At 45.9% G+C, this 25,249-nt stretch overlaps 1 protein-coding gene across 1 annotated transcript in view; it reads right to left on the bottom strand.

Moving 5' to 3' along the window:
* LOC143986774 (cysteine-rich venom protein ablomin-like) overlaps positions 1 to 24,976 on the bottom strand; it is an 87,478-nt gene extending 62,502 nt beyond the window's left edge. Inside the window, exons 1-2 of the mRNA XM_077485180.1 lie at positions 24,953 to 24,976; positions 19,817 to 19,945 (exon numbers count right to left, since the gene is read on the bottom strand). Of these exons, the coding sequence (XP_077341306.1) occupies positions 19,817 to 19,945; positions 24,953 to 24,976 (153 nt within the window). The remainder of the gene's footprint in view (positions 1 to 19,816; positions 19,946 to 24,952) is intronic.
* Positions 24,977 to 25,249: the final 273 nt, after the last annotated feature.

Genomic DNA, 25,249 nt, shown 5'->3' on the forward strand with positions numbered 1-25,249 from the left:
AGTGCTCTCTATCACGGTGCTGGTTTCAGTGCTCTCTATCTCGGTGCTGGTGTCAGTGCTCTCTATCACGGTGCTGGTGTCAGTGCTCTCTATCACAGTGCTGGTGATCATCTCCTGCACCCTCTTCATAGCCTGCCCTGAACTTTCCTCTCCTCCATGGCCTTCATGTGCTCCTGAGTCCTGAATTGTCAAAATTTCCCATTTAAAAAAAGAATGCTTGTCGTTGTCGATCCCAGATTCACTTCATACTTTTGTTATGTCGGTGTCCATGTGGTGGGACTATGTGTGCACAGCTAGTAAGTATTTTGTGGCTGAAAATATGACCTGTAGGTTTTTAAGGTTTGCCTGCCATTAAAGTCAATGGGGCCCACCGCGAACTTTGCGGATCACAAACTTTTGGCCGTGTTCGCGGTTCGCATTTGTGAAACGTCCCGTTGGAAGTTCGTCCATCTCTACTCACCAGTGCCTAGCAATGCAGCTTTACCAGTGCCTAGCATTGCAGCCTTACCAGTGCCCTTCTATGCAGCCTCACCAGTGCCAAGCAATACAGCCTTACCAGTGCCCATCAATGTAGCCTTACCAGTCCCCATCAATGTAGCCTTACCAGTCCTCATCAATGTAGATCTACCAGTGCCCATCCATGCAGCCTCATCAGTGTATACCAATGCAGCCTCACTTGTGCCCATCAATGTAGCCTTACCTGTCCCCATCAATGTAGCCTTACCAGTGCCCAGTAATGCAGCATTAGCAGTGCCCAGCAATGCATATTTACCAGTGCCCATCCATGCAGATTTACCAGTGCCCATCCATGCAGCCTTATTAGTGTCTAGCAATGCAGCCTCACTTGTGCCCATCTAAGATGCCTTACCATTGCCCATCATTTCAGCCTGACCAGTGCCCAGCAATGCAGCCTTACCAGTGGCCAGAAATGCAGCCTCACCAGTGCCCAGAAATTCAGCCTCACAGGTGCCCAGCAATTCAGCCTCACCAGTGCCTATTTATGCAACCTCACTAGTGCCAGCGATGCTGCCATACCAGTACTCATCAATGCAGCCTTACTAGTGCCCAGCAAAGCAGCCTCACGTGTGCCCATCTATGCATCCTCACCAGTGGCCATCTATGCAGCCTCTCCAGTGTCCGGCAATGCAGCCTTACCAGTGCCCATCCACTGCAGCCTTACCAGTACCCATCCAGTGCAGCCTTACCAGTGCCCATCAATGCAGCATCACCATTACCCCGCAATGCAGCATCACCATTACCCCGCAATGCATCCTCACCAGTGCCCATCTATGCAACCTCACCAGTGCCCATCTATGCAACCTCACCAGTGTCCAGCAATGCAGCATTACCAGTGTCCATCAATGCAGCCTTATCAGTGCCCAGAAATGCAGCCTTATGAGTTTCCATCTATGTAGCCCCACCAGTGCCCAGCCATGCAGCCTTACCAGTGCCCATCAATGCAGCCTCACCAGTGCCCAGCAATTCAGCCTCACCAGTGCCAGCAATGCAGCCTTACCAGTGCCCAGAAATGCATCCTCACAAGTGCTCATCTATGCAGCCTCACATGTGCTCAGCAAGGCAGCCTCATCTGTGCCCATCTATGCAGCCTCACCATTGCCCAGAAATGCAGCCTGATCAGTGCCCAGCCATGCAATGCCATTTTACCAGTGCCCAGAAATGCAGCCTCACCAGGGCCCAGCAATGCAGCCTCACCTGTGCATATCTATGCAGCCTCACCATTGCCCACCCAGTAATGCAGCCTGATCAGTGCCCAGCAATGCAGCCTCACCAGTGCCCAGCAATGCAGCCTCACCAGGGCCCAGAAATGCAGCCTCCACTGTGCCCATCTATGCAGCCTCACCATTGCCCATATATGCAGTCTCACCAGTGCCCAGCAATGCAGCCTCACCAGTGCCCAGCAATGCAGCCTCACCATTGCCCAGCGATGCAGCCTCACCAGTGCCCATCTATGCAGCCTCACCAGTGTCCAGCAATGCAGCCTCACCATTGTCCGGCAATACAGCTTCACCAGTGCCCACAATTCAGCCTGATAAGTGCCCAGCAATGCAACCTCAACATTGCCCAACGATGCAGCCTCACCAGTGCCCATCTATGCAGTCTCACCAGTGTCCAGAATTGCAGCCTCACCAGTGCCCAGCAATCCAACCTCACCATTGCCCAGCGATGCAGCCTCACCAGTGCCCAGCAATGCAGCCTCACCCTTGTCCGGCAATACAGCCTCACCAGTGCCCACAATGCAGCCTGAACAATGCCCAGCAATGCAGTCTCACCAGTGCCCATCAATGCAGCCTTACTAGTGCCCAGCAATGCAACCGTACAAGTATGCAGCCTCAATAGTGGCAATCATTGCAGCCCCACCAGTGCCCATGGAAAAGAGAGAGGAGAGGAAGAGGAGAGCCGACTGGATCATCACACAGGCCGGCATCGCCCGCTGTGTCAGCTTTGATTTGAAATGCCGGGTGCCCGCCATCACACAAGTCCCATCTCCTGGATCAGCTCCTACCTATCATAGACAGCACGTCCCGGAATTGGACAAGTTTGCTGTCTATCCAACAAGGAGGCAGGACTTGTGTGAAGGTGGGCACTTGGCAATTCAAATTAAAGCTGTCATAGAGAGTGGCGACAGCTTGACATCCCCCGTGTGTAGCCCCCCTCTGCTTCAGCACAAGACCAGGTTCCTCCCTGCACCTGGCGTCGCCCCTGCAATTCGGGTACAAATCCGGACAGACTGGCTCCGGGAACAATGTCCTCAGTTCGAGGACTGTCCCCGGAAACCAGGGACATTTGGTCACCATAGCTTTATGACACATTATAAGGTCCATGAGGATTCAAGAGGGAGATGACTTTGATGTGAGACTCCTGCAATGGATACAACATTTTAGGGTCACCGTACCACCAGGGCTAAATGATGTAACAAGTTGTAAATGCTTTCTGTAAGTCTAGATTTTCATTACAGAGTTTGAGCAAAATGTATATAAGTTGATGGTTGATTGTTTTGATGAACTATAATCTGCCATAGTCACATAAAAACTAAATAGTGTTCAACACGCATTAAATGCACAAATTTGGTGTAAAACGTACTTTATCGTTTTCATTTTAGGTCAATTTCATTAGAAAATTGGTTAAAGATTAGTTACTGTAAATAGTGAGGGCATTCTGGGCCAAATATTTTTACTGATTATGATTGTAAAGTGTTTTTCATGCTTTTATTTGTTATCCAGATATTGGTAGTGGTCCCTTGCAACTGCTGGATCCATGGTAAGTGCCAGGACTGAGGCCCATTATGTATAGATGAAGTAGTAGGGTGCTGCCTTCTGCCTTGTGCATCTGTGGGCCAGAGGGATTGGTCTACCTCCCTGCCTCCCATGTGTTAATGGAAAGCATGGGCTTGTGAGTACCGAGCCTATGCACCATCAGCACTTGGGACACGATGATGTCAGACATATGTGCGTCATGACGTCATAAAGATGGCAATGGGAAAGCCTGGCCACATGTGCTCGGGGGAACAGGAGAAGCGGGAACCACCATATTAAAGTGGAGTTCCACACAAAAATGGAACTTCTGCTTTAAGTGAAGGTGACCCCCTGGCATGCCAAATATGTTTATCTTGGTGTCATCAGGCCACAGGACATGGTTCCGGTAATCCATCTCCTTAGTCTGCTTGTCTTCAGCAAACTGTTTGCAGGCTTTCTTGTGCATCATCTTTATAAGTGGCTTCCTTCTGGGAAGACAGCCATGCAGACCAATTTGATACAGTGTGTGGCGTATGGTCTGAGCACTGACAGGCTGACCGTCCTCCCTTTCAACCACTGCATTAATGCTGGCAGCACTCATATGTCTATATGTGTACATGTGTATATATATATATATATATATATATATATATATATATATATATATATTTAGATAATTATACCCAAACCAAACTGCAGTTTAGGCAACTTTAACTTTAGAAAAACCGCATAGTGCGTGCTCTTCAGGAGCCGCCGCTACATAAATATATATATATTTATGTAGCGGCGGCTCCTGAAGAGCACGCACTATGCGGTTTTTCTAAAGTTAAAGTTGCCTAAACTGCAGTTTGGTTTGGGTATAATTATCTAAATTGGGCCTTGGCATCAGTCTGACTGGACTGTGAGATGTTCAGCCTGGCCACAGGGGGCACTGTCTCTTCTGGCAGGCATGGAACTATGGTCTGGTCAGGTGCTTAAGTTACTCTCTCTCGGAGCCCGCCCAGTGGGAGTGGTGCTCTCGGTGCGCTTCTGGGAGAGGGTACTTAAGATGCAGATGTCACGTGGTTCTGGGTTCTGATCCAGTATGATGTGCTGACTACATGGTCCTGGTCATCCTGACCAGCCCCCAGGAAGGCTATGGCCTGGGGTGCGGATCCCCCCGACTTTGATGTCTTGGGGCTAGCTGGCCCGAGGCAGGGAAACTGGGGGAGGATTCTGAGGTGGTTGGGTGCCGTCTTCAGTTCGGGAGAGACCCAGTGTACTTCAAGCATTCCAGGGCGGACTCTTCAGAAGAACACCACGTACGGGTTGGTTTTCTTAGCAAGAGCCTGGAGGGGCTGAATTAACCGAGAGAATCCAGTCTTGTGGATATTGCCAAGCAGGCTAAAAGATCCAGGTATCCTACAAGTGTTCTAAAGCTTAGTTTTCCTACATGTTCTACGACAACGTCTGTGGCAGAGACATTATCTTGTATGTTTCTACAACAACGTCGGTGGCAGAGACTTGTTCCCGAGTAAGCACCAAATTGGCTGCTAGGCCTTGTGAAAGAGGGACTCTCCAACCTAAGTGATCATCCAGCTGCGAATGGCTATTCCCTGTTTTTTGACTTTGACACTAATGCCGCGTACACACGATCAGACTTTCCAGCGGACTTAGCCCGGTGGACAAACTGACGGACTTTGAAGCAGAGGTCCGCCGGACTTTCTGAACGAGTGGACCTGCCCACACACAACCGGACTTTTCCGGCGGACTAGATCCGCTGTACTATGGTGGGAGTCCGCCGTACTTTTGAAAATTAACGGGACTAGCGCAGGAGGTCAATGTCACCTCCTTCGGTGGCGAGATTGACACGTCACTGGCCCCATCACCTGGTATGGACTGTGACATCATAATGGGCAGGGACATCACCCAGTGACCCCTCCCATTGTCCCTATATAAGTCGCCGTGCAACAGGTCCCTGTCATTATGGCCAGAGACTGCGTCGAGTCAACATCTCAAGGAAGAAGAAGAGAAGGAGGCGACAGCGGTGACAGAAGACCAGGCCACCACTAGTAAAAGAGCTAAAGGAAGAAAGTGGAGGCCCGGCAAGAAGAACTGAAGAGGGGGACAAGACCCCCGAAATTGGAAGAAGACCCCCGGGCGGGGACGAAGAACAAAGCCGGGCTCCTCCGCTAGTAAAAGAGCTAGCAAAAGAGCAGAAGATAGCGGAGGAGTCCAGCGAGAAGACCCCCCAAGATGGAAGAAGACCCCCGGAGCTGTGCAATAAATGATTTTGAAACCTTGTGTTGTGTTTTATTTACATTTTTTTCACAGGTGAATGGGTAGGGGTACATTGTACCCCATACTCATTCACATAGGGTGGGGGCCCCCTTATTAAAGGGGGCACCCAGATTCCGATAAGCCCCCTGCCTGTAGCCCCCGACAACCAATGGCCAGGGTTGTTGGGAAGAGGCCCTTGTTCTCATCAACGTGGGGACAAGGCTCTTTGGGGTGGGGGGGCCGCGTGGCCGCATGTGATAGCTGTGGGCCAATCACAGTACAAAAGTGATATAAGGCTAGGTTCACACTTGTACGAAAAACCGCTCTGACATTGGGAGCTCATGTCGCATGACGTGTGAAAATCAATGTTTCTCTATGAGAGCCATCTTAACTGGTCCGATACTAATTGGTCCGACTTTGCAAATGCTCCCTGCACTACTTTGGCCTGACTTTGATCTTACTTCAGCCCATTGAATATCACTGAAGTCAGATCAAAGTCGGATCGCCGTCTTAGCTGATCCAACTTTGGCATGTGACTTGTGTGGGAATCCCACGCCAAATAAAAGAAAAACAGCATTGGTTCTCCCTGCAAAATCCATTCCAGACTCTTATCCGAGCACACAGCCCAGCAGGTCTGGAAAGGGAGTGGGGACCAGCGAGCCCCCCCTCCTAAACTGTACCTGGTCCCATGCCCTCAACATAGGGGGTGCTTTGGGACAAGGGGTGCCCCAAATCACCTTGTCCCCATATGCATGAGGACAAGGTCCTCTTCCCGACAATCCTGGCCGTTGGTTGTCGGGGTCTGCGGGCAGGGGGCTTATCGGAATCTGGAAGCCCCCTTTAACAAGGGGGCCCCCAGATCCGGCCTCCCCAACCTATGTGAATGAATAGGTAGGTACCCCCTACCCATTCACCTTAAAAAAGTGTCAAAAATAAAACGCAGTACACAGATTTTTAAAGTAATTTATTAAGGCAGCTCCAGCGTTGCTTCCAAATTTCTTCCCTTCCTTCTCCGGCTCTTCTGCATCCTTCTCTGAAGTCTTCTGCCTCTGCTGATTCTTCTCCCCTCTCCGGGTCTTCTCTGCTGATGTCTTCTAGCTAGTTCTTCTCCCTCTTTCCGCTGTCTTCTGCCTATGCTGGTTCTTCTCTGCTGTCTTCTCGCTCTTTTGCAGTGTCTTCGATGTTTTCCCTGTTCTTCTTCCGATGTTGACTCAATGCTCTCTCCCTCTCTAATGCTGGGTGCGTGATATGTCACTACTTATATTGGCATGGGGTGGGGTCAACGGCTGATGTCACCTGGAGACCCCGCCCCTTATGATGTCACCACTGGGGCAGGATGGGGTGGTGAGGTCATAATGGCGGGGTCCCTGGACATCACCTGTTGTTCCTGCCCTATGCCAAAATTAGTAGTGGCACACTGCACACCCAGTATTATAGAGGGAGAGCGCGTCAAGTCAACATCGGATGAAGAACAGAGGGAGAAGACAGCAAAGAAAACCCAGCAAAAGAGCGAGAAGATAGCAGAGAAGACACCAGAATGGTCAAACACTCTTATGCCGCGTACACACGACCGGACTTTTCAGTGGACTTGGTCCGGCGCACAATCCGATGGACTTTGCAGCTGAGGTCCGCCGGACTTTCAAACGAACAGACTTGGCCATACACAATCACTCCAAAAGTCTGACGGATTTGAACGTGATAACGTACAATAAGGAAGTTCATAGCCAGTAGCCAATAGCTGCCCTGCGTTGGTTTTAGTCTGTCAGACTAGCACACAGACGACTGGATTTTTCGGCCAGACTCGAGTCCTGCGGACAGATTTGAAGCCAGTTTTATTTCTAGGTCCGCTAGATTTTTGGGAAGAAAAAGCCCACTGGAGCCCACACGCAATCGAATTGTCTGACGTATTCAGTCCGCCGGGCCAAGTCCATTGAAAAGTCCGGTCGTGTGTATGCAGCATAAAACCTTGTGGACAGGGGGGGGCGTGGCCTGACGCGAGTTCCGGATGGTCGCATAATCCCGGAGCTCCGGAGACAGGGGATCTAAGCGGCTAAAAGCGACATCATCCGTGCCCTTTGGAAGCCTCACCTGGCAGTGGAAGACCTTCCCACCACTCTGGGACCATGCCCGGTAAGCGCTGAGGCGCGGGAAAACCGCAACGGCTCACGGACTTTTATGCTAGGCTCCCTGACAGGGAGGCCCAAGATGGTGCCCGGGCCTACTCTCCGCAGAGAGCTTCACCGTGCACGAGGGGAGCAGAAGCAGGTAACCGGCGACACAAACAGACCCCCACCAATGGCCAGCACTCCTACCCTTCCTCCCCTTCTACTAGCAGCCCAGTTAAATCGAAACCCAAGCTGGATGGCAGCGGATTGAGTGGGGAGGGCAGCCCATCCGCAGACTCAGGGGATGACACCCGGGAGTTACCCGAACCCATCGAATCCTATCCCACTCAAAATCAACCGGTGGTTGATACTGTTCTGAAAGACATGTTGTTATCGCTCCGCAGCACCATTCAGTCGGATATGGCAGCCTGTATGCACGGGTTTCATAAAGATCTTAATGCTATTGGAGTTAGAGTGGACCACATAGAAACTAAGATGGGAGAATATGCTGGGACTATAAACGATCTAGTGGATGCACATGAGGAGAGAGAAGGGGAGGTGGAGAAACTTAAGGAGAAATTAGCGGACCTGGAAGATAGATCACGAAGAAATAATATCAAAATTAGGGGTATCCCCGAAACGATCGTACAGGCCGACCTACACACACACGTGGTGACGGTGTTTAAACAAATACTCCCAGAGGCGTCGGATCTTGATGTGACGATCGACAGGATCCATCGTCTTCCCAAACCGACTCACTTGTCTGATCAGGTCCCGAGAGATGTACTTTTAAGGCTACACTTCTTCCATGTGAAAGAGGACCTTATGGCAGCCATGCGTCAAAAAGAACGTATTCCGCCACAACTTCAGCACTTGCAGTTTTTCACAGACCTTTCGCAATACACTCTTCAGAAGAGGAGAAACCTGAATACCATTACCAAAGCTTTGAGAAACCATAAGATTGTATACAAGTGGGGATTCCCTACGAAACTGTCTGTGACTAAGGATAATCGCACATACCACATTACCTCGTTGGAAAAAGGCATTACCCTCTTACGAGAGTGGGGTATACTTTCGGACTTGGAAGTAAGCGCAGCACTGTCTTCTGCTCCGAAAATGGTTGGCCAGGATTGGAAAACCGTCACCTCAAAGAACGCCAAATCGCATTCGTGAGGCGGGACGGATGTATCCCTCTAAACTTGGGTTCCCATGGTCTCTGTTACTGAGGAGCCTTAGGCTGAACTCTTCCCCCCAGTTACCTTTGCAGCACCCGCTGCCCACGGTTGTTCTTTGTTAGACCTGCTCTAGAACTCATAGAGCGGCCGTTACTAATTCGTTCACTAATTAATGTGCTTTTTTAAGTTCTTCTGTTACGTTCTCTTGTTTTTTTTTTCTTTTTCTTTGGATGCTATACCACTTGCCAACCGTAGCCTACTCACCATATGGAGGATGGGGGCTTCGACGGACATCACAGGTTGCTTCATGGACAGAATCATAAAACCTACAAGGCACCAGGATCGGATCATTCCTCCTCGCAATAGTGAGTACTGTTTACCTAACAGCCCTTGTGGCATACTTGAAGGGGACTTGGACCCCCCATGGAGAGGAGAGCTCATTTATGGTGGGGCTGATCAGCACACTTCTCGGCATTCCTTGCACCCACTCCCTCTATGGCTCTAAATATCTTATCTATTAACGCTAAGGGGCTCAATCACCCCGTGAAACGTCACTCGCTCTGGAAAGAAGCGGAATCGCACAAATGCGACATTGTCTGTGCCCAGGAGACTCACTTCGTGACTGCCAAAGCTCCCAAATGTTCACACAAAAATTTTCCGCACATATTCACAGCTAACGCAACCACCAAAAGGAAAGGGGTCCTAACGGCTATCAGGGACTCTGTGGCTTTTCAATTGCACGAAGCTATTAGTGATCCCCATGGCAGATTCTTGATACTAATCTGTGATGTGAACTTAACTACCTACACGATTGTAAACGTATATTCCCCTAACAATCACCAGGTGAGATTTTTTAACAGCCTGATGCGAAAAATATGGCAAATTCAAAGGGGAATGCTGTTAATGTGTGGGGATTTCAATTTGACCCCGGACCCTGCTTCAGATTCTACATCTCAGTCCACACGACTGCGCCCGGCTATGCAGCCCGCTATACATCAATACGGCCTATATGACGCTTGGAGATGCCTGCATGCAAACGAGCGGGATTATACCTACTTTTCCCCTCCACACCAAGTTTATTCCAGAATAGACCTGTTTTTGGTTGATCAGCAGTCTCTGTTGCGGACATCTTCGGTGGCTATCAAGCCAATGACTTGGTCTGATCATGCACCGGTGGTGCTATCCATGGAGGGCTCGGCAACTATTAATGCGAGCCCGCTATGGAGAATCAACACCTACGTGCTTCAGAGAGAGGAGTGCAGGGAGGTCCTCCAGAAGCATCTGACTGAATTTTTTACTGATAATGTTAATTCTGTTACTGATCCATTTGTGTTATGGAATGCCCATAAGGCGTTTATGAGGGGAATTTGTATTCAAATGGGAGCGAGGTTAAAGAGGCAGAGGCAAAGCAAACTTACAGGCTTATTGTCGGACATCGAGAAACTAGAATCGCTTAATAAGGCTAAACCGACAGTCCTTCTTTCCCAGAAACTAGCTCAGCATAGACATGACTTGCGTGTACTGCTACTCGAAAACTTTGAGAAATACAGCAAACGTAGGAAAATGACGTTTTATACCTCTGACAATAAGGCTGGTAAACTCCTAGCCCATAAAATCAAGGGCCACAGATATAAATCTAAAATTCCATTTATCTTCCACCCCACTTCTAACATAAAAGAAACCCACCCTAAGAAAATTGCGGACGCTTTTAGCTCCTATTATAGCGCGCTATATAACCTTAAAGACGACCCCTCGATTCACCAGCCAAATCAGGAACACATTGTGGACTTCCTTTCCCGACTCCCAATCCCACGACTTACCCAGGAGCAAGTGGATTTGCTCAATGCCCCATTTACTGATGCTGAAATTCAGTCATCAATTAATTCCTTACCGCCCAATAAATCCCCTGGACCGGACGGCTTTAGCGGTGAATACTATAAACTGTTTAAAAACACTCTCACCCCGCACCTTACTACAATTTTCAATAAAGCTGCTGCCTCTGCTTCTTTCCCCCCAGAGATGCTGGAAGCTCTGATCATAGCTTTGCCTAAGCCAGGGAAGGATCCGATTTCTCCGCCAAACTTTAGACCAATTTCTTTACTCAATAGTGATTTGAAGCTATATGCCAAAATAATTGCCGCTCGTATGGTGGATATACTACCTACGATCATTCATCCCGATCAGACGGGCTTCACAAAAAATAGACAGGCCTCAGATGCGACCCGTAGACTTGTTAACTTAATTCACCTGGCCGAGACGGAGGGGAGGCCTTCTCTGCTTCTATCTCTAGACGCAGAGAAGGCCTTTGACCGCATTCATTGGCAGTATCGAGGTTCTGAGGGCCTTTGGTTTTGAAGGCGGCATCGATTCGGCTATTAAGGCATTGAATTCTAAACCATCGGCGAGAGTTTTTGTATCAGGGGTTATGTCCTCCCCATTTTCTATTTCGAATGGAACACGGCAGGGGTGCCCTCTCTCTCCATTGATATTTAATCTACTGATGGAACCTCTGGCAATCCACATTAGATCTCATCCACGTATAGTGGGTTTCGGAGTTGGGTCAGGGAGTCATAGTATCAGCCTGTTTGCTGATGATGTGATATTGATGTTGACTAATGTGGAGACTTCCCTGGCTGAGGCACATGAATCTTTAACACTGTTCAATAGGGTTTCGTATTATAAGGTAAACGAAGGAAAATCCCAGATACTGGGACTGGGGATAGATGGTGTAACTAAATCCAGAATACAGCGATCCTTCCCTTATGCTTGGAGCTCTACTGGTATCAAATACTTGGGTATAGTGCTCTCTGAGAGAATAGGTAAATTGTACAACGACAACTATGTGCCATTCCTGGAGGATCTAGAATTCAAACTGTTGTCTATTTCTAAAAAAGAATTGACTTGGTCAGGTAGGCTGGCTGCTTTTAAGATGCTGATATTACCCCAAATATTATATATATTTAGGACCCTTCCTATTCCGGTTCCAAACGACTTTTTCGCTAAAGCACAATCTAAGATTAACTCCTTTTTATGGCAAGGTAAAAAAGCTAGGTGCGCCTTCAAGAAACTGATTCAGACGAAAAGAGCGGGAGGGGCGGGGCATGTTCTGCTGCGAGATTACTATCTGGCGGCTATTTTGGCTCAGGCAAGGTACTGGTTTGTTCAGGGCAAGGGTACTAGATGGTTAGAAATAGAACAAGCTCAATGCCCACAGCATTCCATGGCAGATTTATTATTAACAAGCTCACTCTCCCCGAGGTTGAGGGGTATCCTGTCTCCTTCTATGAAAGCCACGCTGATGGCCTGGAAAATACTTCTAGACAATGCCACCCCAGATCAACCCACCAAGGCAATCCCTTTAACACTATCAAGTTTAAGACTCCTTATTCCTCAGATATCCGTTGGAAGATGGCAGAGGAGGGGGATTCTATCAGTGCAAGATATTATGTTAGGCCCAGCTATTAAAACATTCAGAGCGTTACAACTAGAGTTTGGGTTGGAGACTAGGGACCAATACACTTACATGCAGATAGCACATCTCCTTAGTACAATCCCTACAACCGAAATACCCCTTCCGGTGAGAGTATATTTGTATTACCGAAATGATCAGACAAAAATTAAAGGCATATCATTGTTTTATAACCTCTTAAACCACAAGTCGGAGTTCCGGAGGTCTCCATCTATGAGATCTTGGGAACTAGAGCTGGGGTCTTCCTATTCTCAGGAACAATGGGAGGAATCTATAAAGGTTGTGTACTTGGCGACTAAATCAGCAAATCTGTGGGAACTTTCTACTAAAATCTTGCTAAGATGGTATCTAACTCCGGTGAGGCTGGCGGGTTTTCATCCCCAGGCCTCACCGCTATGTTGGAGACTTTGCGGTTATAGGGGGTCGTTGGGCCACATACTTTGGATGTGCCCAAAACTGAATACGGTGTGGCGCCAGGTGTTCAACCTGATTTCCACAATAACTGGTATCCTCACGAGTGGAGATCCTGGCCCAGCGGTGTTATCACTAGGGATTGATAGATTTCCGAAAAAGTACAGACTGGTAGTTTTTCATATATTGGCGAGCACTAGACTAGCGATACTAAGACGATGGAGGACCGTAGACGTACCTCAGATAGGGGAGATCATTAGAGAGGTGGACTTACACATACGGTATGAATTGATGTTCGCAGCATCTCAGAGCAACCTAGCAACCAAACGAGTCTTATGGAAGCCCTGGTTAGATTGGCATAAATCTGCTTCTTACTAATACCATTGCATATATCTGGGTTAAACTATTTTCTTACAATTCTTGTGGTAATGTTTTTACTGATATCATATGTCTATACGTACATACACTAAATATAGTATATATTTCTTGAGAGGAAACAAAACAAACTTAAGAGAAACAACACAAAACTAATTATGCATCCGGTTTTCTTATCTTCTTTTATTTAAATTTTTCTTGACTTTCTTTTCAAAGTTTTTGTGTTACTGCACATCACTGATTGCTACCCCATGATGGGTTCTTGTAAAATCTGAATGTATAAACATCTGACTTTTCTATGATACTGTGACTTTGTGACATTCAATAAAAATCTATTGAAATTAAAACCTTGTGGACAGCCTTCCTATAAGAGTTGAAGCTGTTATAACTGCAAAGGGTGTGCCAACTCAATATTAAACCCTACGGACTAAGACCGGGATGCCATTAAAGTTCATGTGGGTGTAAAGGCATGTATCCCAATACTTTTGGCAATATAGTGTTCCATAATTTGTAGATGCTATAACTTTCACACAAACCAATTAATATACACTTAATGTGTTTTTTTTTTGTTAGCAAAGACACGTAGCAGAATACATTTTGGCCTAAATGTATGAAGAATGTGTTTGTTTTATGACAGAAGGTAAAAAAATGGAAAATTTATGTCAAATACTTACCGTAATTTTCCTTTCCTGATGGACTCCATGGCAGCCTACGTGTGGGTTTAGTCCCGCCTCCATTACCCTATAGGATGATACTCCCATAAATCTTTGCTCCCTGCCAGAGGCCGTGTTCGGTAACTATCCTACTCCAGCCATTTGGGAGGGAACTCCTGCTGCCATGGAGTCCATCAGGAAAGGAAAATTACGGTAAGTATTTGACATAAATTTTCAGTTTTCCTGACCGACTCCATGGCAGCCTACGTGTGGGAAATAACTCGCCAAGACACACCCGGGTGGACAAAAATGCTGCTTAACAAAGATTTATTTGACACCGTCAACCGACAAAACTTTAACTCCAAAGTCAACTGAGGATAGAGCCACCGGCTCAACACAATAATGAGACATAAAGGTGTGTATTGAAGACCACGAGGCCGCCCTGCATATCACGTCAGGAGCCACGTGGCGAGAGGCCGCCCACGAGGTAGAAAGACTTCTGGTTGAATGCGCCGTCACCCGCCTGAGGAGGAGCCAAGCCCTTTTCTCTGTATGCCCACTGGATTGCTTGAACTATCCATGCCGCAATTGACCTGACTGATGCTCTAGTGCCCTTGTTCTTCCCACAGAACAGAACGAACAGGAAGTCCGACTGCCGGAATGGAGCTGTAGCTTCCAAATAGAGCTTTAATGAGCGCCCAACATCAAGTGGATGAATTTCTGAGGAATCCGATGATCTGAATATGGGTAGAGAGATTTCTTGATTTTCATGAAAAACCGAAGTGACCTTAGGGTTTGACCCCAACATTGGAACTAGGACCACTCTGTCCGGAAAAAAAGTTAGAAAAGGCTCCTTGACTCCTAGAGCTTGAATCTCTGATACTCGTTTCGCCGAGGTGACCGCCACCAGGAATGCAGTTTTCAAGGTGAGTTCTCTGATGGAAAGAGCCTTACTGAAAAGAGAAAAGAAGTCCAGAACTAGAGGCAGATCCCATTTAGGGAATCTGGGTTTTTTCTGGGGTCTCAATCTTACTGCGCCTTTGAAGAACTGCTGGATAAGGGCATGCTTGGCCCACTGAACCCCTGTAAATGCGGAGATAGCCGAGACTTGAACCCGAAGGGAGCTAACTGACAAGGGTAAGTCCAAGCCTGATTGCAGAAAACCCAAAACGTCTTGAAAGGTGGGTGAAACGTAGGAACTGGTTCTGGAGGACACATAAGATACAAATTTGGCACAGATCCGTTCATACACCTTATTAGTACTTCTTCTCCTTGCACTTAAGAGGGCGGAAATGGCTTCCTTAGGACACCCTAGTGCTTCCAACCTTCCCCTCTCAAGAACCAGGCCCTCAACTGAAGGTGAGCCGGACATGGATGGAGAATCGAACCCTGGGAGAGCAAGTCCCGTCTGGATGGAAGAGGAACTGGGTCCCGAAAGCTGAGGAGGGATAGGAGAGGAAACCAAGGCCTGTTCGGCCAATGCGGAATTATTGCCAACACCTCCACTTCTTCCCATCTGAGTCTCTTCAGGAACTGAAAGATAATTGGAATTGGAGGGAAGGCGTATGCCTTGTGGAACCACCACTGCTCTGTTAGGGTATCTATCCCGTAGACCTGCGGATCCTTGAACCTCGAATAGAACCTCGTTAGCTTCCTGTTGAAACGGGAGGTGAAGAGATCCACTTCTGGAGACATCCCCAGGGATAGAACCCACTGAAACACATCTTCGTGAAGGGTCCACTCGTTGTTGTCCAAGTGGACTCGTGATAGAAAGTCCGCTTGGACATTGAGAACTCCAGGCACATAGGCTGCTGTTAGGTTGGCCAGATTCCTCTGGGCCCAACGCATTATTGGATCCACTTCCCTCAGCAGAGACCGACTTCTGGTGCCCCCTTGCTTCCTTACGTATGCGACCGCAGTCGTATCGTCCAGCCTGAGGACTACGGATGCTCCCACTATCAGATGCGGAAATGCCAACAGCGCTAGGAAGGCTGCTCGTAGTTCTAATACATTTGACACTATTCCCCGAGAGGGAAAGTCCCAAATGCCCTGAGCCACTTCCGATAGACAATGTGCCCCCCAGCCCTTGTTGCTGGCATCTGACGTCACTGAGATCCATTTGATTGGAAGAAGAGAGTGGCAATTCAATAGGTTCTCCCGATGAAGCCACCAGAGGAGGGAACCTCTCATGGTCTGAGTAATCTCGATGGACTGGACCTTTTCTCCCGACCATTGGCGAAGAAAACCCATTTGAAAGGGGCGCATCCTCCACTGTGCCCACTTCACCATCGGTATAGTAGACACCATGGTGCCTATGATCTTTAGGCAATGAAGAGCACTGAGATGAGACGAAGAGAGAGCCAGGTGGATCCTGTCCTGTACTACTGCAACCTTCTCCTCGGGCAGAGAGATGGTACCCTTTGCCGTATTGAACAGGGTGCCGAGGAACACGAGAGACTGTGTAGGAACTAACTGGCTTTTCTCTAAATTCAGGAGTCACCCAAATTCCTTGAGGGTTGCGATGACTTGACCCCTGTGTTTCAAGAGACAATCCTTGTCCTGAGCAAGAAGAAGCAAATCGTCCAGATAATGATGAATCCGGATTTTCCTGACTCTCAACAATGCTACGACTGCTAGAAGGACCTTCGAGAATGTGCGAGGGGAGGTTGACAGACCAAAAGGAAGGCAGGTAAACTGTAAATGAGCTGGCCAATGGAGAAACGAAGAAACTGTTGGAACTCTGTGGCCACTGGGGAGTGAAAATAGGCGTCTTTGAGGTCTATTGAGACAAGCCAGTCCCCTGGCTGCACTGATTGTTGAATCGTGGACAGAGTTTCCATTTTGAATTTCTCCTTTTTTATGAAGCGATTTAGACGCGTCAAGTCTATTACGGGTCTCCACGTACCATTCTTTTTCTGGACCAGGAAAAGAGGGGAATACATTCCCATGCCGCGTTGGTTGTCTGGAACAGGAATAGCGGCGCCTTGATCCAACAAAGATTTTATGTAGGTTAAAAGAATTTGTCTTTTTTCTTCCGACCTTGGAATGGATGTGGGAACACACTTGAGTTTGGGGACACTGCTGAACGACCAAGTGTGCCCGGAGGAGACCGTCTTGACGGTCCAAAAGTCCTGGATCAAGGCCGCCCAGACGCGCCGAAAGTGGAACAAACGAGCTCCTACCCGGACCGCCTGGACGGGCCCGATCTCAAAAGGACTTAGTAGGCTCCTTTTCCCCCATCGAACTGCCTTTTGCAGATTTTTTAAGAGATGTCTGTCTGGACCTCCAAGATCTGGAAAATTCCCGTCCAGGCCTGTAAGTGCGTGCCTCCCTGGCACGATCTTGACCCTGCTTTCTTGGGAACGATCTCCTTTGATTCTGCAGGCGCCTATCCTGGGGGAGAAACCCCGACTTACCCCCCGGGCTCGAGTTATAGCACTATCCAGCTTATTGCCGAAAAGGGAAGAACCATCAAAAGGAATACGGCACCAAACCTGCTTAGAAGAGGGATCGGCTAGCCAAGGACGGAGCCACAGGGCACGCTTGGCAGTTATAGACGAGAGCATGACTCGAGCCACCAGTCGGATAATATCGATCGAGGCCTCTCCTAAGAAAGCTGAAGCCAGTCTTAGTTCTTGAATGGGAGAACTCTTGGCCAGATCTTCTGAAACGTTCCTGAGTGTTTCATCAACACTATCAGACCAAACTTCCATCGCTCTAGACAGAGCCGCTAAGGCCAGGGCCGGTTTACAGGCCATGCCAGCCGTAAGATAGATCCTCTTCAGGTCAGAATCAATTCTCCTATCCAGAGCGTCCTTAAAAGAGACTGTGTCCTCAAGAGGAAGGGTCACATGTCTGACCAATCTCATTACAGCCGCATCCACCAGAGGGGAAGACTCCAAATTTTTAACTTCTTCCTCCTTAAAAGGGTAAAGTCTCTGGATCTTAGATAGAAGAGAATTATTTTTCTCTACTTTGCTCCACTCATCCGAGATCACTTCTCCCAACTCTGAGAGGAAAGGGAAGCTAATACGCTCCTTCTTCAATTGCTTAAAAACTTTCTTTGCTTCGCCGGGGCCACTACCGGCTCTTCCCAGTTCAGCGTTTCCTTGATGGCTTTGACCAAAGGAGGAAGCAGGGCAATGTCAAAACCCGAACCAGACTCTTCTTCCTCAGATTCACTATCTGAGAGGACAGCAGACGGATGGCTAGGCAACGAGGAATCCCATGTGTCCTGGGCCTGAGCATCCCTCCCCGGAGACCTTGGAGACTCTATGGGAGACAACTGTGGGGCTTCAAATTTCTTTAGACTGTCCTTGACCAATCTTTCCACCATAGACTTCAGCTGTTGGTCAGAGTCACTCCTTTCACCCGTCGCTTTAACATAACAGGCATCACAAAGGGACTTGTCAGCAGGAACCTGCGTCCTGCACCCCCAGCATAAACCTTCAGCTACGTCACTTGGGCAAGCTGTTGAAGGGCGGGCAGATTCCCGGCTACGGAGACTGGTTCTCACAGGAGAATCATGTCGTCTGGATCTGGAAGAGGAATGCCGGCGGTGGGACTTAGACTAATCACTTCCTCGGTGAGAACTCCAGGGCTGAGTAGACCTAGAAGGGCTGAAAAAGGGAAAACCCAGCAGTGTTAGTGGAACATCCCCTAATGTTCCACTACCCCCCCCCCCCCCACCCCCCGGCAGGTAACCCAAAAAAAAGTACCTTCTCCGAGAGGGCTGGCCACTAGGCGGCGAGGCATCCAAAGGATCCATCAGGGCTGGAGATAAAACAGCCTCAATTAAACCCAGAAAACAGCTAAAGAAGCAGAGATAAACTGACCTTTATCAAAGACACATACCCAACTCTGAAGAAACCAGGGCTCAGGAATGGCACTGCAGGCTTTACAAGCATCCCAGATTCACTGCAAGCTGTTTTCTGTTTTTAAAACTGCCGCCTTAATGACGTCACGAATTTCGTCATTAAAATGCTAGTGCGCATGCGCGAAGCCCGCAACGCGCATGCGCGAACCAAGCCTCATCCTCGCGCTGGTCTCGCGCATGCGCAGAACGACCGAGCGGCGAACGAGGAAGTAACTGGGCGGCTGGAACGCAAGGAAACCAGCCACCCAGCAAGCCAGATACACCGCACAGCGCTGTATGGGGGAAGAAAAGACACACTGCAAAAAAGAAAAGAAACACACAGAAAATGACACAGAAAGGCTGCCATGGAAAAACAAACAGCTCACCACTCCTGTAGACGGACACCAGCCGAGGTAGGTCTCCAAACACATGCCGGACTTCTGGGAGGAGGGGGGGGGGGCGAAAGTCACCTGCTAGTAGCCAGGCTCACGACTAATCACGCGGCTTCACCTGTCAGTGACCAGGCATACACCTCTTCAGCGCCTCTTCCATATGCCCCTTTTCCATACTCCGCTAGTAGCTAGAGCTTATTGGAAATATGCGACTCCAAGTCGCTCGGCCGGTCCGTATCGCAGAAAAAAATGCAAGTCTTCAGGGTAAAAGACACATGCTAGGTCCTATGGAGGAGGACAAAAAAAGAACACGGCCTCTGGCAGGGAGCAAAGATTTATGGGAGTATCGTCCTATAGGGTAATGGAGGCGGGACTAAACCCACACGTAGGCTGCCATGGAGTCTGTCAGGAAATGTATTTTTCTTTTTAAAGTTTATTTCGCAAACAAAATAAAAAACCCAATGGTGATTAAATATCACCATAATAAAACTCTATTTGTGTGAAAAAAAATTAAATAAATTTCATTTGGTTACAGTATTACATGACCTTGCAATTGCCAGTTAAAGTTGTGCAGTGCTAAATAAAATAAAAAAGTCCTGGTCATGGAGGGGGTAAAACCTTCCAGAGCTGAGGTAGTTAAAAAAATGGGCTGCATTTAGATCAGCAAAAAATGGCTTAAAGTCTTAAAACATAGCATTTAGGAGTACATTTACAAGAGGCCTAGAAGACTTACTGGCAGGATCAAGTGATAAAACTATGCTACAGGGGTACTGTTATGTTAATGTCTTTAAAACACAGCATTATATACAGTATGTCATTTTTGATTTTGCCTATAGTTCCACTTTAAGGTCACAGTATATTGCCTTACCATTTTAAACATGTTGCTTGCAGTCGGTTGAACGATACTTCTGTAATAATTGTGTCTGTCAACGATCAATTTTTGGACTTTAACATTCTCAGTTGATATTGATTGGAATGAACCAGGTATATTGTTAGCCTGGGAGGGTGAAAATAATTAGGTTCATAATTGTTATCTTAATTGGACAAATATATAAGAAAAAGCTTTGTGCCTTTTTTTAAGCCCAAGTACATAAGGATGAGCCAAGGTTCCCATGTGACTATCGCATGACAGCAGACTGCCGGTCCAATCAGCTGCAGACAGAATTCCCTGCCTTTCAATCTCACATTACAAAGTGATAGGAATGTTGGTGACAGTTAGACATGTGCGGTTCGTTATTTTCCAAATCCAAAATTCTCATGAATTTTCGGTAATTCGGATGTATCCAAATTTCTGAATTACAATAGTAACAAATTTATCTAATTTTGTTTAACTAATCCGAAATACCGAAATGAAAATTTTGGAAGAAATTTGGATAGTTTCGATGAGAATTTGGATAGTTTTCAAATAGAATTTGAATTGTTTTCAAATAGAATTTGAATTTTTTTCAAATAGAATTTGAATTGTTTTCAAATTTTACTCGACTATATTCTATTAATTTATTATCTATTCTATTATTTTCTATTCTATTATATTCTTTTCTATTCTGTTGCTTAATTTTCTAGTCTATTTTAGCTATTTATCTATTTTTCTCTTCTAAAATTCGAATTTCAGAAGAGAAAAATAGATAGATAGAGAGAGAGATAGAGAGAGAGATAGATAGAGAGATAGAGAGAGAGAGATAGATAGAGAGATAGAGAGAGAGAGAGAGAGAGATAGATAGAGAGATAGATAGATAGAGAGATAGATAGATAGACTAAAATATTAAGGAATAGAATAGAAAATAATATAATAGATTGAAAAATAATAGAATAGAAAGTAAATAAATAGAATATAATATAGTAATACAGAACAGAATACAAAATAAAATAATGGAAAAAAACAGAATAAAAAATAAAGGGAACAGAATAAAAAATAATGCAATAGAATAGAAAATAAAAAAAATAGAATAGAAAAGAATTACATAGAACAGAACAACATAGAACTTAAAATAAAAACACAACAGAATAAAATAGAATAGATAATAAAGGAATATAATTTTTTTTAAAAGAATATAGAAAGAATTTAACTATCTTCTGAAAGTCACATTTTAAATAGAATAAATTTGAATAATAAAAAAAAGGAATAGAAGAGAGTAGAAAAAAAACTATACAATAGAAAGCATATAACCATCTCCCGGAATTCGAATTTCAAATAGAAAAACGTCAAATTCGAATAGAATAGAAAAGAATAGAATTAAAAATAAATAGTAGAAAGCAATAGAATAGAATAAAATAGAAATATAACCTTGCTTTGTGCACTGTTCCAAATCATTTGGTGGAGGGGGGATTATGGAGTAGGGTTATTTTTGAGGGGTTGGACTTGGCCCCTAAATTCCAGTGAACTCTTAAGGTGTCAGCATACCAAGACATTTTGGACAATTTCATGCTCCCAACTTTGTGGGAACAGTTTGGAGGTGGCCGCCTTCCTGTTCCAACATGATTGCTCACCAGTGTACAAAGCAAGGTCCATAAAAGCATGGATAAGTGGGTTTGCATTGGAGGAACTTGACTGGCCATTACATTTTATGTGCGTGTAAAAGCAGGTGTCCCAGTACTTTTGGTAATATAGTGTATGTAGCCAGGTGTTGACTAGCTTTGCCTGTGTCATTGTGGGACATTCTGCAATACCAGCTGTCATGAGCTGTTTCCCTCTAGTGCTCAACCTGGACACTGTGTCCTCATCTTCTGAATGCAGACCAAGCAGAGACCACAGCTGAGAGCAAGGGATTATGGGATATGTGGTCTGAGGAGCCAGGATTTGCATTGGAGCCAGACTGCTGCAAGCTTTAAGTTCCAGCTGGTTGGGAGAGAGAGAAGAAGTCTTGGTGAAGACATAAATAGCCTGGTCCAGGGAGGAGTCCTTCACTTGGGACCATGGCTTTCAGCTGAGAGCAGGGACCTGGCCACTCCAGGGGATGCGTGACTGTCAGGGGTCACTCTCATCGGTATTGGTAAGGTTACAGCAGAATCCCAGCGTCACTAGGAGCATGGCCAGGTAACCTTCACTGATTGCGGATTCTTCAAGAGTCTATTCAGGGACATCCTATTCCCATGAGCCTTGGTATCATCAGGATTGGTGAGTAGGCAGAAGCCCACTCTGTGTACACCCTACAAAGACCCTGCATGCAGACACCTTTATATCAACTCTTTACATTAAAGCCTTAAAAAGGAAACACTTTTCACATGCTATTTTCTGTTGCTAGTTGCCATTGCAAAGCAATACTTCTGGGCCCTTGTTGAGTTAGCTGAAGACACTGAACATCTACATCACAAGGACTTCGCCACTCTCCTCCCCCCCCCCCTACTTAAAGGACACTGTACACAATATCTTCACACTTTAAGGGGAAATCTACTCAGAAATTAAGTATTGCATTTCTTGTAACTTGTTGTTTTATAATTGTGCCACAAAGATTGTTGGCCCATGGTATCAGGATTTGAAGGGAGCAGTCTGACATGAAAGGTCATTCTCTTCCCTATTATACCTGGGGTCACAGGTTCATTCAGGACTTACTGGTTACTACTGTTTGACTTATGGTGATTTTCTTTGCATTGCGTACCCTTTGCATATTGCATATATTGCCTCTCACACACGATCGCACATTCCAGCAACAAAATCCATGTTTTTTTTTTGAACGGATGTTGGCTCAAACTTGTCTTGCATACACACGGTCACACAAAGTTGGTCGGAATATGCGAACGTCAAGAACGCAGTGCTGTACAACGCGTACAATGGGACTAGAAAGAGGAATTTCAATACCAAGTGTGCCACCCTTTAGGCTCCTTCCGCTAATCTCGTGTTAGTAGAAGTTTGATGACAGATGATTTGCACTTTTCAGCCTCCTGCTTTTACGATCGTTCCTGCTCTTCAGTTTGTGCTTGTGGGTTCATATTTCTAATAAGTATTTGATTTTCAGTGCGTTCTTGTCCGCTCATATCTGATTTTCAGCTCCAGCCTTTGTTTTTCAGTTTTTTCTGTTAGTTCGTTCTGACCTGATTACTGTTTTGAAGCCATGAGGACCCTCACCCTGGACCAGAAAGTTTATAACTACCATCTGGCAAGAGCCAGAAGAGTGGTGGAGAATGCTTTTGGGATAATGGCCAGCCGATTCTGCCTATTCCTTACACCAATCAACATGGCGAAATCTAAACTTAACCAGATAATCCTTGAATGCTGCATTCTACAAAACTATTTAAGGAGAAATTCAATGAACTATGTGGCCTCAGTTGGGCCTGAGGTTGGACTTCACCAAGAAACGCTGATGGCGCTGGAAGCTGGCTGTCCTGGCTTGCCCCCCCAAAGCGGCCGCAAAGTAAGGCAGAAGTATGTTGAGTACTTTGTGGGTGAGGGGCCATTGATATGCCATAAACTGTTAAAAAAAAAAAAAATTATCAACAATTTTTGAACTTAAACTGAAAGAAGATTTCCTTTGATTTACTGCCTGGTTTTCTTTTAGCTATCTCCTAGGTTCTCCAATGGGCTTTTATTTTTGGACATTTTCTTCAATAGTGCAAATTTAATTTATTTGATACATGAGGTGACAATCTCTTCTTCAGCAAACTATTATTATGCTGTGGGTCTGCTACACACACACCTTATTTTTGTTGTTAATGTATGTAATGCATTACTGACAACAATATTAATCATTTTCAGCACCATGAATTAATTTTGTGGAGTCATGAAAATGGTGTGATTGTGGCAAATTAGAAAACACTGTGGGGGTAATTTACTAAAGGAAATTCCACTTTGTACTCCAAGTGCACTTAAAAGTGCACATGAAACTGCACTTGTAGTGCAAAGTGGATTGCCTTTAGTAAATAACCACCATTGTCACTGTAAACATGAACTTACTACAAAAATTGCTATTGAGCATTGAAAAAAGCCACACATTGTTGAGTAGAAAACATTTTACTCAAAGCACATTCACATGTGCGTTAGAAAAGGTGGTGTATATATTTTTTTTGTTTCACATTGTAAATATCCTTTTTTTTAGTTAAACAGGCATGTTTCAAAGCATAACATAAACAACTCAGGAACTTACAAAGTTCAACGTTGACAAAGTGAAGGCAATATCAGACATGAGTATGTCCAAACTGTGTTGATATTCCCTTCCTTGGATGGGGTGATGTCACCCTGTAAAAGCCACATTTTGAAGATGAACACACATTGGGATTCAAACTAGGGATTTCTCGCCTGATGCCATGCTTAATGTCAACATGTGCTAGCTCACATCATGGGGGATCAATGGGCGTGTTTTGGGGTGCAACCCCTTCCTCTCACCTAATTGAGTTGGAAAGAAGGGATTGCACCCACAAAACGCATACATTGATATTCCGTGATGGCAGATAGCACATGTTGACATACTGTGTGCAGCTTAAAAATTTGGCTTTTAAAATACTTTACAACTTTTTTTATAAATCACAAATACAAGAGAAAACGGTCCAATTTTTGTGTGTTTTAGATTCTGCCTAAAACATCAATGATGTTCTTCATTTTTTTTGAACATCATTGATGTTTTCCTTTATATTTTCTAAATCACAATTGCACCCCATTCTCTCCCCGATGAGGATCTGTGCACTTTCACTGGTGAAATTAGTTTCTTCTTCCACAACATCCACATCACCTAATAGAAAAAAACACACCATGTATTGGGAATATGCAGGAACCTTCTTACCTGGAACTGTGGTCTCAGACACTCACCTGTTGTGGTGACAATTTCGCCCACTTCATAAACCTCTCCCTCCTCATCCTCTGCTTCTGGTGTGGAGATTTCCCCTTCTTTATAAGGTGGTGGGTCCCTGGTGTCCTCAGATGTCCCGAGTCTTTTCTCCACTATGTGAATAAAAAATAGGTATATTTAGCACACAGATATTGGAGGGCAGAAAAAGCATTGCTGGGAAGTGTCGTACAATTGTTTGTTCCAAGCTGAAGAACATTTTATTTCCTTTCTAAAGCTGGAATACTTACCTTTTTTGTTAAAATATCACACATGTAGCCACCCCTATAGTATCCACTGGAGCACCTGTGTGGGACACCCTAAAAAGTTTGATTCTGGTGTCCCACACTAGTGCTCCTGCATCCAGATGTGTAAACAGCTGCTGAGTGTCCTCTCCTTACACTGAATCAAGTTTGCATTTCATTCTAGTTACAAACCCATCTAGACAACAAACTTATTTTAATACAAATAGGCATGAACAAATGTAGTTAACTTGTATCTGCCAAAAACATTTTATAAGTGGTCGAACAAACGATGTTTCCTACGTC

This window comes from Lithobates pipiens, unplaced genomic scaffold, assembly GCF_037356315.1.
Source record: "Lithobates pipiens isolate NorthernLeopardFrog02 unplaced genomic scaffold, aLitPip1_a1.2 Scaffold_18, whole genome shotgun sequence".
Classification (NCBI taxonomy): domain Eukaryota; kingdom Metazoa; phylum Chordata; class Amphibia; order Anura; family Ranidae; genus Lithobates; species Lithobates pipiens.